The following is a 19,010-nucleotide window of genomic DNA, read 5'->3' on the forward strand; positions in this document are numbered from 1 at the left end:
ATTCCATTTTATGATAATTTACATATCATGCCAAAAGCTTAAAATATGCTTATTATTACCCTAAGTTTCATTTTTCCCATACTAGGCTGCATTTTTAACGTTTGCTGCAAGTGGCTATATCTTAAAGCCTATATGATTATACAATTATTAGAAACATTCCTAAGAAATTTATTGAGATGTAGACAAATTTTTAAAATAAATTTTATTAATTGCTGTAATTATTTTATGTTAAAACCAAATGATAACGCCTCTACTCCCCTTCTACATTGCTACACAGTATCCCACCTAGAATGACCTGCTCTTCACGCAGGTATTCCTATTTTAAACAGTATCCTTTCATCTCAAGTCAGCAGCCAGGGTCATCCAAAGTCGATACCAAATCTTGATGATATTTAGAATTTCTCTTTCACATAAAAAGGTATATACACAAGCACTGTTTCTACCACCTTTCCACCCCCTGCTCTTTCACAAGCCAGCAAACACTCAGGTGGTTGGGTACGGGTCTGCATTGCTGGCTGCTGATTGGCATTATCTCCTGCAGGCTGAATCCGCCCCACTCTCCCGAGGGTGGTACAACCCCCTCCCCCACGCCCCCGCTCTAACCCTGAGGCCCCTTCGCCCCTCCCCACCCCACGCATTCCAGAGCCCTGGAAGGACGTGGGTGGGAGCACAACCCCGCTCCCCCGAGATCCACCCCCTTCCCAGGTGTGCGCCGCCGTCCTCCCGGATTTCTGCTCGCCCTGGCCCAGGTGTCGGGACGCGTAATCACCCGGGAGCCTCGGGGGCGGATGGGGAAGGAAGGCTTTATACTTTGCTGGTAGAGGGCTGGGTTGGGTTTCTGAGTTCAGACAGGTTCCGAGGCGCTTTCTGGTTGCGCGGGGTTTGGTGTGACACCACTTCAGACTTGTTGCAACTCGTCCCCAGACCCGCCCTCACTCGGCTCGGCACCCGGGCCCGGGGAGGCGCGGTCCGAGCCGCAGTCAGCTTCCCGCCGCCGACCTGACGCTCGGCAGGTAACTCCCCTCCCCTCCCTCGGCCGCGCCGCTTCCTGGGCGGCAAACGTTCGGTGGCGGGCGCGGCGGCGCGCGGCTCGGGGGCGCTTCTGGCCGTAAGCGGGGCTCCGGGCTCCCCTCCCTGGCCTCGGCGGGCGGGAGACTGGCGGGCGCGCGAGCCGGGTGCGGCGGGGTCCCGAGGCTGCACCCACCTTGGGCCGGCCCGGTGGGGGCGAGGGATGGGGAGCACCCCAGGGGAGCCGGCGCGGGGTCGGCAATTCGCCAGGGCGCAGAGGTCGCTTTCCTCTGTTTGGTCAACTTTCTTTCATTGTCGTGTGGCCGAGAGCGCGATGGGAAGTTTGAAAAGTTAGGTCTCAGGCGGGGCCCTAGGAACAGGCGCCGCCCACCCAGGACGTGGGATTTGCTTTCTCAGTCCCCCAGGAGGCCGCCGCGGACCCCGGGGGAGGGAGCGGTGGTAAGGGTCTGGGAAGAGCCTTGTGGGAGGAAGTAAAGGGGGGACGCGGTCGGGCGGGGGGCGGGGGCCGGTAGCGGAGGGGGGCGTAGGGCAAAAAGGTGGGGAGCGTAAGCTGCAGAAGGGCGCGTGTGTTCTTTAGATCTTTAGTGGGGAGTGGAACTGGGAAAGGAAGACAACGTTATTTGTAACGTTATTTGTAACAAAATCTCTACTCTTGTTTGTATCCAATGGGCTTCTGTCCACAGGTGTTTTCCAAACTCCAGTCGGCCTGGGTCTGTGTCCTTGGTTAGCCTGCTAGGTGATTCTGGTACATACCAGATTCTGAGAACCACTGCTCTAAAGGGACAGTGTGCCTAGAGGAGATAGCCTCTGGAAAGGTGCTTGGAGACTTTAGGCCTATTCTCTGTGACACGGTGGGAGAGTTAATACCTCTAGAAGGTGTGTGAGGAGGCAGAGAATGTGCATGTGTTGTTGCATTCATGAGTATGTGAAGAGACAATGGTGCTTTATAGGGAGGAGGCTGTGGGAACACAGGATACTGTGCTGACTGTGCATGCAGTGATGAGGTTCTAGGTTCTAGGGTTTCTGATCCAGAAGTGGAGAACTCAGAGGAGGCCAGAACACAAAGAAAAAGCCATGCTGGCCGCAGGCAGTCGAGGCTGTAGACCATGATGGCCCGCAGCTCATTTCCAGATTCCCACTTGCTACACATTTTGCCAGTTTACTGGCAGGCACCTCCCCTCTTTCCCTTTCTCATCCCCAACCACTGCAAGAGCCCCAGGGAAATCCGTGACTGAGGCTGAATCAGTCCTGACAAGAAATAGGACAAGGGAGCAGTGATGAAGGGGCCTTAGAAGAGAAAGCTGGTTTTTTGTTTGTTTGTTGGGCTGGTTTAAAAAAAAAAATGATGAGAAAGGTGGCAAACAGGATGAAGTGGGGGTTGGGGGTCGGTCTTCGTTTTGTTTCTCAGGATGATGGCGGTTCTCACACCTTCCACTTTCAAATTCCACCCCCTGGCTTTGGGTTTAGGGCACACACGTGGTTGTACTTTAATAGGTGTGTACCTATTAAAGAGTGCTGGCTGCGCCCTGCAGAGCCTGCCTGAGGGGCTGGGTGGCTCCTGCCTTTAAAGCTGGCACATTCTAGACCACAGATGCTCAGAACTTACTGTGGGAAGCTTTGCCTATTGAACAGCTGCTGAAAGGGATTGCAGAGATGGAGACAAACCACACCTCTGGTGCTGACTCAGTGATGTCTTTTGTGATTACTCTCTGGAAATTATTACTTTAACTATAACTGACTAAACTCTTTTGGGATGGGTTAATTAATTTTCTAATTCTATTATATCTCCTCCTGCTACCATGTCCCCTTAAAGTTTATGGTGGAGGCTCATGCACTGAGTATTTTCTTGAGGATGACTATCCTGCAGCAACTCACCTACCTGTTTCCTGTTCAATTATATTATACAGTAGTGAGTTTCCATGATGTAACATTATAGTTTAAGTCTTGAGAATCTTGTGGGTGAAAGTGTGATCCCAGTAAAGCAGGCCTCTTCTATAAAAATTATCTGGTTGGAGGAGAGCTTTTGAAGAGGCCCCACTTAGCTTAATTTAACTAATTATTTGTAAAATTACAAGTTGTCTTTGTTTTGCTAGTTAGGTAAGTTTGCACATCTGTCTCTCTGTAACTTGTAAAATATGAGTGTTCCAAGGATGTTTCACAATTCAGAGTCTGCTAAATACAATGTTATTGCTAATTTTGAAATGTACTTTCGTTTATTTAATTTCTAATCTGGAAGTGGAATGTATTTTAGAGTTTTGTTGGTGAGTTTATCATTTGAAAATCAGAATACAGTCTCCGCACCACCCCAAAAATAGTGTTCTAACCGATGGTTATGGATTTTAAGATATTGTGGATTAAATTTTATACACATGGCACCTAAGCCCCACCAAAAAATTAAATCCACCAACACTTCTCTGAGAAAATGTACTGGAGCCTTCAGATGGAGCTTCCTTCTTAACTGAGGCAGGCCATTGGGCATTAGCATTGTTTTGTGCTGTCTATCCCAGCCCCAAGGGTGGAGTAGGGTTGGGGGGGTTGTCCGTACTGCCGATCCTTGGAAACTGAGTACTGTGGGCTGCTGACACAGGAACTGGGGAAATGGGCTCCAGTAGAAAGGGCTCATGTGGAGGTGAAATGGAGTGGGAGCAGGTTGGCTCCAGGATTGTGAAGGAGGGTTTATTAAGGAGTCAGGAGGCTAACATATATAGGAGGTAGGGGTGGGGGATCAGGGAGGCAAAATGATGTTTTCAGCAGCTTTGATGCTGTGAGGAAGATGAGACTGATCCAAGCATAAGGATTATTCACCCATTGGGCACATCTATGTTGGGAAGTGTTTGAATCATGTGATCATGGCTGATATGAGGAACCTTTTACTCGGGGACATCTAATTACTACTCAGTTTGTAATTTTGTTTTATTTTCATACTGTCCTTAGGAGTGAGGGCAGATGTCCCCAAAAGGCATATGCCTTTTATCTTTTGAGCTATGTATCAAGTAGTCTGTAGACTGCACCCACATCTGGGGAAGGTAAGTTAGTGATGGTCAGCCTCTTGAGAACTGGCATAGGGTCGGGTGTAATCTCCATGATGCTGGCAGTGGCCGATTTTGAAGAGTTTACGCAGAAGTTATGCAGTACTGATATCTAAAAGTTATGACTTTTTGCTCTTACACTCTATCCATTCATTAAACACGCATGTATTGACTATTTTGTGCTGAGCAATGTGTTCCACTCTGGGTAGGAAGGTAGCAAGCTACTGTTCCTGGATCTCAGGAAGCTTACAGTTAGGGACCTAATAACCTAAGTGCAAACGGAATTAATGAATCTGGTCCACTTATTTAGTATTTCCTTCCTATTCTCTGGAAGTCCCAGCAGATACTGTATATGTCCATTAATCATTTGTAAAATTGAGTATTAGCAGACCTGACTTAGTCATGATTTTGGGCAAAGTACCTAAATTCTTTTGGCCTCTCTGGTTTTTCAGTGGCCTGTCCCATCCTGCTCTGAAATTCTCTGTGATCACTTCTTGTTGAGGGTACTGTAAAATGATGCTAACGGACATCTCCCCGTAGCGGTGTCACTGGGCAGCTCATTATTTTCACTTGTTTTGTCAAATTTTCATTTCCAAGGGTTTTAGTTCTCTATTTATTGTCAGGTTGCCTCTCTGGTTGTCTAAGCATTACTCATTTGGGGAAGAAAAGGCAGTTTTCAAAGCACTAAAAAGTGGCATCTGCCACCTCAGTGGCTACAGTGGAGTCAGTCACCCAGCGGATTGTTTGTCCGGGCTGTCGTTTATTTCCACGCGCAAGCAGTGACGGCTTTCATTCTTAACAGTGCATTGCTCTAACTACTTAGTCTCCTCTGACTCATTCGGCAGCTGTTTCCTGATGTTTTAAAATAATTGTCTTTTTCTCGAATAAATGTGACTTCTGAATTATTTGTTAGAGAACGGCAAAATCAAGCCAAGATGTTCTTACAGTAAGGAGCTAGTGACCGCGACCGTGTCTCCCAGTGATCCCTTGCTTGCTTCGGGTTCATGCCTTCCTTTCCTTCATCTCTTCATTCCTTCATCTCTTATTGGCCCTCTGATCCTTTGTAGGATTTTAGGTTTCTGGCCTCTTTGTTCCTCCTCTGTGCTTCTCTTCCTTTTCTTTTCCTCTGTCTTCCCTTCCCTCCTTTCCTCCTCCCATTTCCTCCTTAGGCTCATCTTTATTTTTCTGTCCCACCTCTCATCTTTTCTTTTTCCTTCTCACCCATTCCCTACTTCTATTTATTTGGCTATTTCTCCATCTGTTCACCTATTTGTCTTTATTTCTGTCATCTCTCAATATCAGTAGTTTTCTATTTTGGTACATTGTAGGTTTCTAAAAATCTATAAAATTCAGGTAATATGAGAATCAAATAACATATTGCAGAGGTAATTTTGTTCTGTAAGAGTTAAAATATAAATAAAATTGCCAGTTATACTTTAAATATTAGATACACTATTCAACAATACATTTCTGGCATTTTATACATTTTAAAAAATGTTCTTTAGGGATTCTGGGTGGCACAGTCAGTTAAGCGTCTGCCTTCGGCTTAGGTCATGGCCCCGGGGTTCTGGGATCGAGCCCGGCATCGGGTTCCCTGCTCAGCGGGGAGCCTGCTTCTCTTTCTCCCTCTGCTGCTCCCCCTACTTGTGCTCTCTCTGTCAAATAATAAATAAAATCTTTAAAAAAAAACACGTTCTTTACCTTCACAGTAGAACATGTGTACAGTGATCATCTGATTAAAACTCATGATTTGCCTTCTTTGGCATGTTCAATAATTTCCATCTTTGCCTCTATTATACTCAACTTATTAGATAAGCATTTTACTAACATCAAGACTTTCATTTTTCCATTTGCCTAAAACTTACACAATAAGTTAAAGTTTCAAATATTCAAATAAGGGTGCAAATAAGATAGTAAAAAAGAAGGATCATGATGTTACTGAAACTGGATATTGACATGCCCACAGCCTCTGTGCAGTAAGTTGAAATATTTGTTACCTGATGGATTGAAAACTGGATTCATCGCAGGAAAGGTACTTTTAGTGTCAGTGTCTAATGTAGAAAAGTTCAAAGGTCAAAAACACTACGTAGGGGACTAATACATATAATTGAAACTTTCTTTTAAAAAAATCTCAAGAAAATGACACTAAAGAAAATTAAAATCTCTCTTAAGGCCATTGGACCCAAAATACGGTTCTGCAAAATGTGGGACAGGAGCCCATGAACATCCTAATTAGGTGTGTGCATGTATCACACATAGAATAAATGACTTGATAAAATCATGAATTACTTGAGTTAAAGAAACTAGTTATTATGTTTGATTTTCACATCCTAGCGTAGGGATATCCTTATTTGGGGTATCGTCAGCCTTCTCTGTCACAGTTACACGGATGCAGGTCTTACAGACAAATGGGAGTGAAACAGAAGAGCTGCCAGGGGCAGTTTCTGGCTCAGGTCTGGTTTAGGGAACCATGACTAGAACTTTAGAAGCATCAGCCTTCAGTCAGTCGTTACCGTTGCCCAGGGTAGAACCACTGTCACAGGAACGTAGCACGGTTATCGGGGAACACTGTTCACCCGTAATCCATGAGACCTACAAATCCATCTTTACAAATCCAGCAGCATTTTACACATTTTAAAAAAATGTATTTATATCTTTTTGGTTAACTTCTGGGTGTGCAAGTGTTCTATAAGCAAGTGAGAGGAGCCAGTGAAGAAAACAATACAAGGTCTACACTAGGACAGGCTAGTTTTCCAACAAGATTTTTGGGGGAATTTCTGAGGGGAAAATAAAAAAGAAACACTTCATTTCATCTGTGATATAGCTACCTAAGCAGGCTTAATTAAAAGCGAATCCTGAGGGAAAAGACTAATAAAGGATTGCTAGACATTGGGCTTGCTTTACACATGTTCAGTTTACTTACGTGGCTCTTTATAACAAATTAAATTATAAAAATTAAACTAAAATCTTTCCAGGCTAGATATATTAATAATACTTAATATTTTTTGGCATGTTAAAAATAAACTTGTGTCCACTTGCACAGTTTCCACAATGTTATTTGTTTTAAACCTCTACTTTTAATTTTTTTTTAAAGATTTTTGTTTATTTATTTTAGAGTGCACACATAGAGGAATAGAGGGGTCAAGCAGACACGGAGCCTGATGCAGGGCTCAATCTCCCGATCCTGAGATCGTGACCTGAGCCGAAATCAAGAGTCCAGTGCTTAACTGACTGAGCCTTCCAGGCACCCCACTCCTCTACTTTTTAATAGTCCAAGATTTTTTTGTTGCTGCTAAATACTTAAAACACTGACTTTGATTGCCGTTCCCAACATGCGTAGGGAAAACACATTTTCTTAAGACATTTTATTTGCAAACTTTCACTTTTTCATAGATGAAGCACACGGCTTTTGTTACACATATTTGGAAAGCCACTTCCATGGTTTGTATTGGAGCACATGTTTATGATGTTTTCCTACAGCACCTGTTCTGTAAATGTCAGCGTGTACCCAGATTGGCTCTCTCTTGTCTTAAGTAGACTCAGAAGCTGGGACAAGAGGGCATATGAGACACATTCAACATTTTGCTCAGTGGGGCCCTTGTTGCCTGCGGTGCTCTCATCTAAATATATCAAGTCCTTGTTTTATATTAGACAGAGGTTTAGAAGCTGAGGTTGAAAGATCCTGAACCCACTTCCTGTCGTAATCTGGGAATCTAGGTGTTACAACTTGGGGAGGGTTGGTAAGGCAAACAAGTGAGGAAATAGGTAGACCCCTAGTTATTTCACCTTTGTGAGGACAAGTGAGGGAAGAATGGAACATAGATCCCAACATACTTAAAATGTTAAGACAATAGGCCTTATCTAAGACAGCAGTGATACTCAAAATAAGGAATACCCAGTATGACGGTGGCACAGATAAATTAGAATAAACAGCTTGATGGCCTTGATCAACTTCCATTTTCGTGAGGGGGATACAGGCAATGGCAAGTAAACAAATACCTTGATTATTTTTACATAATAATAAGTGCTAGAAGTTAAATAAAACCAAGTAATAGAATTAAGCATAGCAAAGAGGGTAGGTCCTTTTTAAAATGGGAGGTCTGGAAGACCTCTCTAAGGAGGTGCCACATGAGTAAGATAGGAACGAAAAGAAAGATAATTCCAGGCCGTTGGAATGAATAGTGCAAAGATCCTAAAACAGGAATTAACTCGGCATGTTCAGTGTAAAGAAAGTAAACCACGGAAGGTGTCCAGAAACCAGACGAATAGATGAGTCTGGAGCCTAGGGGAGCAGTCACGTCTGGAGGTGTTCGAATCATCTGTGGATATAAAATATTTCCTGCTGTAAGACTGGATGACATTATCCTGGGAGGCATATTGACGGAGAAGACTGAAGGTACAGCTGAGTCAAGTTCCCAAGTCCAAGCCCAGACAGCAGGAAAATAAGTAGCTTTGATGGCATTTGAAGGAAAGTCGTAGCCTTCTGTCCTACAACCCAGTATCCCAGCAATGATTTTCAGATACCATTGGCGGTAACAGCAGTCACTGTTAAAAATCATTTCCCCTACGACTGTAGCACTCAAGGGGGGGAAGAAAAAAGATGCTGATCCTGTTGCAAGTTATTCCTACCTTTAGGGCAGAGTGATCTACACACTTCTGAAACCAGAATCTGGATGATGTGTTGGATAAACTTAAGCCTCACACAGCTCTGTTTTACTACATTGGAAAATATGGACTTTTAAACTTCTCAGCACTGCTCTGGGATATATAATTAACTCTAATTTCACCTTAATGGTATACTAAACATCGATAATCATAATCCATTTAAACACCCAGTGAATCCTTTCCTCCTGCTGAAATATAATAACAGAACTAATATCAAAAACAGAAGAGAAATAATTCCTACTTTACAGCTAATTTGTATCACTATGTTGAAAAACAAGACTTAGAACTTTGTTTCATGAAGATTAATTTAAATACGCAGAAACTTTTCAGAATGACTTTAACAATTAAACATTTCAAAATACAGTTCTTAGGGAGAATTCCCAAAGGACACTTGATAATATTTCTATCCTCACAAAGTGCTCATTTGAAATTAGTATTTATGTTTATTTTCAATAGAGATCTAGGGATTTATCTAATTACTTTGACAGTGCTCAGTGGTTTTTCTAATTAGTCTGCTAAAAGCCCTTTTCAGTGGGTAATATTTTGTATTATCAAAAAACTAACTTCCATTTAATAGAAACAAATATGTGCTTCAGTCTTAAAAAGTTCTGCGTGGATATTATCATTTAAAAAAATTATACTTCAGGATTTCTTTTGGCCTATCATATTTAATCAACTCTCATTCTGTTATGCTGAGTTATTAAAGCAGTATATTATTAGCTTGTTATGTAACAGTTATGTACTGAGCATTGATAATTGTGCTAAACAGATAATCTCCACCATCACAGAGCTTATAGTGAAGAAGGTAGAAAATAATGCATTTAAATAGTGCATGGAAAGTGATAATATGCACAGAAATTGCTATGGGCTTGCAATGGCTCTGTCCCTAGCCCCGGCGAGTTAGGGACAGCGTTGCGCATCAGTGAGCTACTTACTCAGACCTCATTAAGTGTATGCTGTTATTTTTATTTTATTTTTTTTCCTTGTTGGTCCTTGAATCCATACAACTTTAGTTTCTCATATTCTGCACTTGTTCATGTGTTGCTCTGTAAGAATTATTAAACTGTTTTATATGCAGCATTTTGAATTACCTATGACAATCAACTTAGTACATGAATGGATAAAGAGGAGGGTATTCTAAAGTAAATAAGTATTGGAATAATTCTCTTAAAAATTCATTTTTTCCATCCAAAATAAATCTATATATATATATATATATATGTAAACATTTGGTAAATACAGAAATGTGTAAAGTAGTTTTAAAAAATCACCCATAAAACCACCTCTCCAAATCAGTCACTTTCATTTTTATGTATGTTTTTATTTTTGTTTTTGGACGAATTTTTTAAATTGTAATTCTGCTCTTACATAGTTTGATAGCCTACTTGTTATCCATAGAGCATCATAATATAAACGTTTTTGCATGCTATCAAAACTACTAAAGGAGGCTTTTGATTTTCTTGGCTTTTTGTTTGTTTTGCGTTTGAAAGTGAGTATGTAGAATATTCTTTATTTAACTTCAAAAAAAATGAAGCTGAGGGGTGCCTGGGTGGCTCAGTTAGTTAAGTGTCTGACTCTTGATTTCATCTTAGGTCATGATCTCAGGGTGGTGAGATCGATGGAGCCTGCTTAAGATTCTCTCTCTCAAAAAAAAAAAAAAAAAAAAAAAAAAAGAAGCTGAATTGTGAAGGCTGACTTAGGAGAAACTGAGAAGAAGGACATGAGGCAGTTCTTTGTCACACTAGAAACACTTTTTTTTTAACCACCTCCCTCCCTCCAAACAATGTTAACAAGTTTGTGGGTATCACACATCTTTTCAGCAGGCAAAATGAATATCATCTTAGAATTTTGGCAAGGGTGCCCTGGAGCCCACCTGGTTACACATTATAGGATTCTTTCAAAAATATGTCCTCTGCTTGATTACATACAGAAAGAGGATACTCATTAAGAAAGTAAGAGAAAAATAGAACCTTATTAAGTAAAATTCTCTCCTATATTACTCTAACCAGGGTGTGGGGGTGCAAGAGTGCCTGACTCCAGGGTCCCAAACAGACCGGGTTCAGCCACTCGCTGCTGACAAAAACCCAAAGGCAGAGAGACAAGTGGTGGGGAAACGTGAAAGGAGTTTATTTCAGCGAGGCCACCGCTGGGGAGACAGTGGACTAGCACCTCAAAGACTGTGTCCAAAGTGCCGAAAATACTTCCAGGTGTATATAAGGAAAATGTGGGGCAAAGGTCAGTGGGTACCTGCAGGTGGGCAGGAAAGGTCAGGCCCATTATTGTCTTGGGGTCAGTCACAAGGGGTCTCGCTGGCTCAGGGCAGTCCTCATTGCTTGAGGGGGTAGTTTCAGTTCCTTGGCAACACAGGATGCTTTGCCTGAAGGGTCTTTTCCCTGCCTTAAGAGATAAGCTGGAAAGAAGAATTTAATCAATTAGGAAGTACACACTGAGGTCAAAATGGAAGTATTTGAAGTCATCTTTCGTTACTACCTAACAATTTATGTAGCAGTCTTTATGGCTGATAGAGTTGAGGGCTTTTATCTCCTTTAGTCCCTTTGCAGTCAGTACTGTTCCTTTACCCATTTTCCTAGTGAGGGACATGCAGCTTAGAGCCCTGAAATTTTGTGACCAAAATCTTAAGACCAGTATGTGGCAGAGCAGAAGACAGAACTTGGGCCATCTCACCCCTCTGAGTCACTGAGCTAACCAGTGATTTGTCCCTCAACCCTACTTTCCCCCTTCATACAGTTAAAGACTACTCTTCTGTGTCTCTTTTAGTGTTCTCTTTGGATTAAACCCTCTAATTTTTCAGCTATTCTTCGTGATATAATCTGCCTCAAGCTCTGCTCAATCCTGTACTTGTATGGTTAATTTTTAATGTAAATTAAAACTTTTACACTTACTGTATTGGATTTAAACTCATTCATGTTGCTGTATTATTTCACCACTTTAAGATCATTTTGAATATTAATTCTGGCACCTAATGTATATGCTATTGTTTATTTCTGCCACCTGTATCAGTGTATTTCTGTTGATTCATCTGAATGATTGTTACGTATATTGATCAGGATCAGGACAAGATGGAACACTTTACAGCACAAGATTCAACCCCATTAGGATGACCTTAGCTCATTCATTGGAGCTTCTGGAATGCTTGTGTCATGATAGAATGCAATTCAGGAGTCGTTTAGGTGTTGGTAAAAGAGTAATTTGCTTTAATTCCACTTGCATTTTAAGCCATGCATAGAGTATTCCTCTAAAGTGTGACTATCTAATATATGCTGTCCGAGAAAAGGGTTTATTGTTTTTTTCCCTATGAATTTCTCTACAGGAATTACTCCCTGATTCCAAATAACAGTGATTATAGTTTAAACTGGGAATGGAAAATATATTGAATAACAGGTAATACAAACAAACCCTGGAATTAAGTACTTTGATATGAAGTCAATAATGTCATACCATCACCCAATTAAAAGAAATTAAAGAAATTGATGTTTAGATATTGAGTAAATAGAATTTTTATTTGGGATTTGTGAAATGAATTGGAGGTATTTAGTTTCCTTTTCATGAGCTTGATAAGGTGGGTGATTCTATTTGTGATCTACATATGGAGATACTTGCATTCAGAACCCTGTGACTAGGTGTGCTGTGTGTTCATGGATTCCTTGGCCTGCTGGAAATCAGACCCTGTGGAAGACTGTAATCTGTACTGTTGGTCCATTTTGTTGTAAGTATTATTATGAAACCAGCTGAGAATTTTTTAATAAGTTCGGATATGCCAAAATTTGATATCAATTTGCACTTGGCAGCTTGACAATTATAGTAAAATTTTTAATTTAATAGTATCTTCTTTAATGTTTTAATTGTCATCTTAAATTTCTGGTAATCAAATTCATAGTCAAACACAATCTTGGTAACTAAAAATTCAAGGAAAAAAGAGATATATAATTTTCAACTGTTGTGGACCACGGATTAAATATGACCTCTCTTAATTTGATTACATCTGCAAAGAAGACCCTATTTCCAAATAAGATCACATTCACTGGTACTGAGGGCTTGTACTTGAACATACCTTGTTAGAAGACATTATTTAATCCATAATGGCATTTAGTAGTGGAAAAGAAACGGCCTAAGACAGAAGTTGGAAAAGGTACCTCAGAGATACCAGCAGCCATGATCCTTTTTGGTGTTCTTTCAGTCTTGACGTTGGTCATCTGCTTTCATGTTAGTAATCATAACCTCAGACCATTTGTGATTTAAGAAAATTGTAATTTCTCTTTGGAGCATTTTTCCATTGACCTGTTCTTTCAGAAGTCTTTCCAATGAGTCTTCTCAGATCAGAAACCATAAACAAGTATGTCATTTGCATGTTTAGTTTTATAATGAAACTGCCAAAATGTTTTCCCAGAGTAGCCCATGAATTGAAATCTAATGTTTAATACCTCTGCAATGTTTACTTTCCACAGATGACACCAAAGATTCAATATCAAATAAATTTGTAATGCTTTTGAGGCATGGATTTGAATCCCATATTTTATAAGCCTATTTTTTTTGGAATGAGTCACTTAACTAGCAGATGAGCCTAGTGGTTGGTTTAGCTTTTACATCATAGCGAAACTTTTACTCTACTCATTAACTCTATTATGTGTGTTTATATACTTTCTAGGAGTTTTTAATGGTTCTTAATAAAATAATGCACTTTTACATGTTTAAAGGCATACCCAATTAATTTTGTCCTCAAATTAAATCCTTAAAATGTTCAGTGATTGAGCTCCTGAGAGTGCTATATTAAATCTGTAACTAAATACAGGTGCTGTTTTATTGCAGTACCCATTTATGCAAGTGCCATTACCTTACCGTTCTCCCTTAAAATTTGTTTGTAAATGGTTCCTTCAACAATTATCCCTTGTAAACAGCTCTTGTGATAAATGTGTGTCTCTAGACAGTGGTTAGAGGGTCTAGCTTCTCTAGCAGGACAAAATCTCAAGCAAATTTATTTTTTTATCTTAACTCTTTTACGTAATATCTCAACTTCCATGCTCATAGCTGTTGCATTTTTTTTCTGTGATGGGTTTTTCTACATTGTATCTGGCGTTGCTATTTGATGAGTCCTATAGTGTTTTACCTTTTTTCATCTTCAGTTGTTTTTTCCCTCATAATTAACTTTTTGTCTTTGTCTTCATGGTTTTATTTTACTTTCATGGTCCTTTTGATCTCTGTGATTTCACAGTTTACCCATAGCTCAAGAGTGAATTTTTTAATAGTTGCAGAGTATGTATTTACCTAGATAAAGCTTGGGAATCAATACCATTTTTTAAAGCACTTCATGCATTTTAGCTTCTAAGTAGATAATAGGTGTTTAACTTCATATGTTATAGGACTTCAAAAGTTAAATTTTAAAAACTAGGAAATAAGTGCTAAGAAAATTTAAGATTTTTATAAACAACCAGTAGTTAACTACTGTCTTAAGCAGTTACAAATAATAGATGTGATTTTCATGGGATCACTGGATGCTGTCCCTTCCTGAACTGGAATTGTCAAACAAACACCACACCTCAGTAAACCTTAGGGAACTATACTGTAATCCAGTGGATTGATTCTGTCAAGTAAATAAAAACTTTATTTCTTTGTTAAAAATGAGTCCAGTATGAGGTGCAAAAAAGAACTTTAATGAACATCAAAAAGGTCATTAATTAGTAGTATAATACCATGCATATTAAGTGAGCAACTTGATGAAGATTTCTCAACCATGGCACCATTGACATTTTGGGCCAGATAATTCCTTAATGCAGGTGGCTGTCTTGTGTATTGAAGTAGGTTTAACGGCATCCCTGGCTTCTACACAGTACATGCCAGGAGATAAACATGTTTTGTTTTGTTTTTTTCTTGTATCAGATTTAATCTTTAGCCTCTCTGTACTTTTAGACTTTGTTGGTAAGAATTTTGAGCCTAGGGATGGGGACAGGATTGTCTCCACTCAAAGAGCCAGGTCGATCCTGTATCTTCCTTGTTTCTTAGCTCTGCGTTAGTATGTGTGCTGAATCTTTTCTGATCTCCCCACCCTTTCAGCAAAACTTGTGGCCCCGTTTCCCATTTCTTCACAACTCCTCTGTATGATTAGTGACTTGTTACATCTTTTGAGCTGAGGAGTTAATACATGATAATAGTTTTGTGGATTACCCTCCCAAATCAGGTTTGAGTTTTGATAGTCCTGAGTCTGAAAACCTTGGGTTAAGTGGAAAGTTTTAAATTAGGACGGGGCCCTTGACAAAGAGGTTTATGGTCAAATTAGTCCTTTAGTGCTTGTAGCACTTCATGGAGCTGAATTTTGTTTGAATCTATACACTGGAGAGCGTGACTTCAAAAGATTGGAAAGGCCCTTATCTGATGGAGATAAAGTGTAGTGTGGTATCTTATACAGTAAAGGATTGAATGAGTGACAGTTTGTGGGCATTGTGAGGGGTTGGGGTATGAGCTTGGTTAGGCAGATTTGAATACCTAAGAGAAATCCCTGAATTATCTTTGATATCTTAAATTTGTTCATCACCTAGATGCTGTCAAACTATCAAATCTCAAGAGTTCTTACTTTGAACCAGCTCTTGAATATTCTTGTCACTTCTTGACTGGGTGTTTAAACACTGAAAGACTTAGTGACTTGTCTCTCCTCCATTCCCCTGATACTGCCAGACTAATTGTTTTAAAGACTGGTTTTGTTGAATCACAAAAATCTCCTGTGTCCCTCCACACCTGGCTCCATCATGTCTATTCAAATTTGTCTCCTATTCCTAGTGAAAGGAACCTGCTTTCCAGCAGACCAAGGTTTTTTTGTTTGTTTGTTTTTAACTAATTCATGAATATATCAAGCTCATGCCTATTTGCGCTTTTGCTATGTTTTTCTCTCTTGGGTGGGGTTAAAATATGCCTTCTTGCCACTGATCATATTCTTTCTTATCACCCTAGGTTCAGCTGAAGCCAGGTCCTGCACATAGGGATATACATAAATCCTTCATTCTGTATTGATCTCTACTTGCTTTAACCTGAAAGCATTGACTATAGGCAGTACGCATTTTGGTCCTTAGCAATATATGGCTTTGTTCAAAGTGGTAACAGACAGTTTGTATGTTTTGCTTCTTCAGCTAATTAATACATTTCTGGAAGGCAAGTATTTCATGCTTTTTATATTCCATTAGTATGCAAGTATATGCATAACAGGTACCTAGTAAAAACTTATATTAATGGATGGCCAGGTACTGATTGTACTCTATTTTAAGATACTGTAAAACCCAAATCAAGAAAGCGTCTAGAAACTGTTACGACCATTTGTAGTCCCAGATTAAAATTAAGGATGACCTTTCTGGATGTCAGAGAAAGGGAAGTGTTTTTCCTTAGGTGAGAAACTGAAAGTAGAGGTACCTTGGAAAAGGAAAACCAACTAGTGGCTTGTAAAAGGAAATCTGTTTAGCTTATTTGTAATATGTATGTGAATTATGATGCAATTAATGCCACTTTGGACGTGAAATGTATGTCATATTGAGTTACTGGTAGTGGAAATGAGTAAATGCAAAAATGGTGATTGATGTGGATCATAAAAAATTTTCATTACAGAATTCTAACTGATCTTGATTTCCTTCCTTTCGAATACCCAGATACCTCTCATCACTGCACGAATGGACATTTGAAAGTGCTGTTGTCAGACGCTTGCAATCATGGAAACCTCATCAATGCTGTCCTCATTGAATGATGAGTGTAAATCAGACAATTACATTGAGCCTCACTACAAGGAATGGTATCGAGTAGCCATTGATGTACTAATTGAACATGGGTTAGAAGCATACCAAGAATTTCTTGCCAAGGAACGGGTATCAGACTTTCTAGCTGAGGAAGAAATTAATTATATTCTGAAAAATGTCCAGAAAGTTGCACAAAGTACAGCACACGGTACTGATAACTCCTACGATGATACCTCCTCTTCAGGGACTTACTGGCCCATTGAATCTGATGTGGAAGCTCCAAATCTTGACTTAGGCTGGCCGTATGTGATGCCGGGACTCTTAGGGGGCACCCATATAGACCTCCTCTTTCATCCACCGAGAGCACAATTACTTACAATTAAGGAAACTATTCGGAAGATGATCAAAGAAGCAAGAAAGGTAATATTTTCCATTTCTAAATGAAATTTTTCTTTTAAGTGAAATTTTTTTTTTTTTCCATCGAAGTAGAGTTGACACACAATGTTACATTAGTTTCATGTGTATAACATAGGGATTCAACAAGTCAGTACCTTATCTGGTGCTCACCACAAGTGTAGTAACCGTCTGTCACCATATAACACTATTATAATACCATTGACTACATTCCCTATGTTGTACCTTTCATCCCTGTGACTTATTCATTCCACTCGAAATGAAAAATATGAAATATGTGGAAAATGCACCAGAGTAGTATAACAGATATGTATGTTAAAAGAATCTATGTGTAGACCATGCCTATTATTCTCAGAAAATATGCATATGAATACATAGGAGGGTTGTACTTCCCATATCTTGTGTGTATTTAACAGAGTGGTTAGGTCCCTGCTACAGGAGATTTCCTTCTTTTAATGTACCTTCTTCTCCCTTTGAAGGCTAAGGTATATGAATTGGCAACAAGATGATGTGTGATACATTCCTTGAGTTCAAAGCACTTATATTTTCCTACTCTGAAAGGAAATGTGTTATTGGTAAATCTGGTGAAATTTTTTTTTGTACTCAAAAGGACTGAGCCCTAATTCTTGCTCTGGACATAGTTTATGCTGTTAAATAAACCGTAGATTTACTTATTAATTTCCTCAGTTGTGTGGAAATGGTATAAAATCAGGCATGACAATGTAAAATTCTGAGGTAAGGTCCTGAGCTACTTAGCATTTTAAGGCCTCTGTGTTCTTTATTAAATATTTATATTGGCTTATAAATCTCAGAAATTCTATTTTAGGGCTCAAAAAAAAAAAAACTAGAAATTTTCTTTTAATCAATCAAATAAAAGTTGTTGAGTGTTTTCTAGGTACTCAGTACCATGATAGACAATTTTGAGATTACAACAAAATTACCTAAGCTCTTTTTTGAACTCAGTCTAGAGTTTTAAAAATGAATGGATAAGGAGTTATGATTTTTCACTATAAAGTGTCTATTTCTTACAGATGCCATTTAATATAGAAATGTAAATCTAAAAGGGACTTGAGGGTCCACACATACATGACATTGCTTTGTTTCGTGTCACCAAGACCCAGAAATGCTCCAGAAGCTTGCTTTTATGGAGTACAGAAATATAAGACCCTTGAAATTCTCAGTGACATTATAGTTTGCAAGATAGGCAACTAAAAGCCTCCCAATCATGTTAGGGAAACACAGTGTTCTGAGGCTAATGTTAAATGTAGGCTTTGCAAAAGTAAGGTGACTTTTTTTTCCCCCTATACCTTTTGAACTCAAATAACCTGGCTTTTAGCCATGAACTTAGCAGTATTACATGAGAGAAAGTACTAATCTATTCCATTTGTTAAAAATTAGCTATAAAATCAGGCACATGGTAGGTGTCCAAACTTATTGAATTAAACTGTCAGTTAAATTTTCTGGATTGAACCATGAGTATTTTTTATTTTATTTTATTTTTAAAATTTAATTTATTTAAACAGAGAGAGAGAAATAGAGCAGAAGTGGGGGAGGGTGCAGCAGAGGGAGAGGGAGAAGCAGGCTTCCCGCTGAACTGGGAGTCCAACATACAGGTCTCAATCCCAGGACCCTGGGTTCATGACCTGAGCCAAAGGCAGATGCTTAACTGACTGAGCCACCCAGGCGCCCCAAGTATTTTTAATACTTTACTGTTTACTCTGTGGACATGTCATACAATTGTATTTTGTAAAACAACAGAACGAAAGTCAAGAATATATATGAGTCCTTGTAAAGGTAGAATAACAAATATCAGGTACTATAACATTTGCTCATTTTCGTTTCAGGAGACAGTATGTTTTTGAACTATAATAGTAACTGAAAATTTAGAACATCAGTGAAGATTAATATTATGGTAAACTTAGTTATGAATTCATGAGCCTACATCACAGCTAGTTTCCTTTGGAGCATTGCATTTCTGTGATGCAAAATGAAATTCAGGAGATATCATAAGTTCTTGGGCTAGCACTCACCGGAAACTGAACAGTCGTCATGACCGTTTGGTGTGTTTTTCTTTCTTTCTAATGTGGCAACTATTTATTTAGTGAGCCTCTGAAAGTAATATCCTCTGCCTGGTCATTGTCTG

The 19,010-nt window shown here is 39.6% G+C and overlaps 1 protein-coding gene across 1 annotated transcript in view; it reads left to right on the forward strand.

The window, feature by feature from the left end:
* The first annotated feature begins 697 nt into the window (after positions 1-697).
* SACK1B (scaffolding CK1 anchoring protein B) overlaps positions 698-19,010 on the forward strand; it is a 79,142-nt gene continuing 60,829 nt past the window's right edge. Inside the window, exons 1-2 of the mRNA XM_006728129.3 lie at positions 698-1,013; positions 16,370-16,873. Coding sequence (XP_006728192.2) covers positions 16,430-16,873 — 444 coding nt within the window. The 5' untranslated portion in view covers positions 698-1,013; positions 16,370-16,429. The remainder of the gene's footprint in view (positions 1,014-16,369; positions 16,874-19,010) is intronic.

This window comes from Leptonychotes weddellii, chromosome 8 (assembly GCF_054177405.1).
Source record: "Leptonychotes weddellii isolate Sample4059 chromosome 8, ASM5417740v2, whole genome shotgun sequence".
NCBI lineage: Eukaryota > Metazoa > Chordata > Mammalia > Carnivora > Phocidae > Leptonychotes > Leptonychotes weddellii.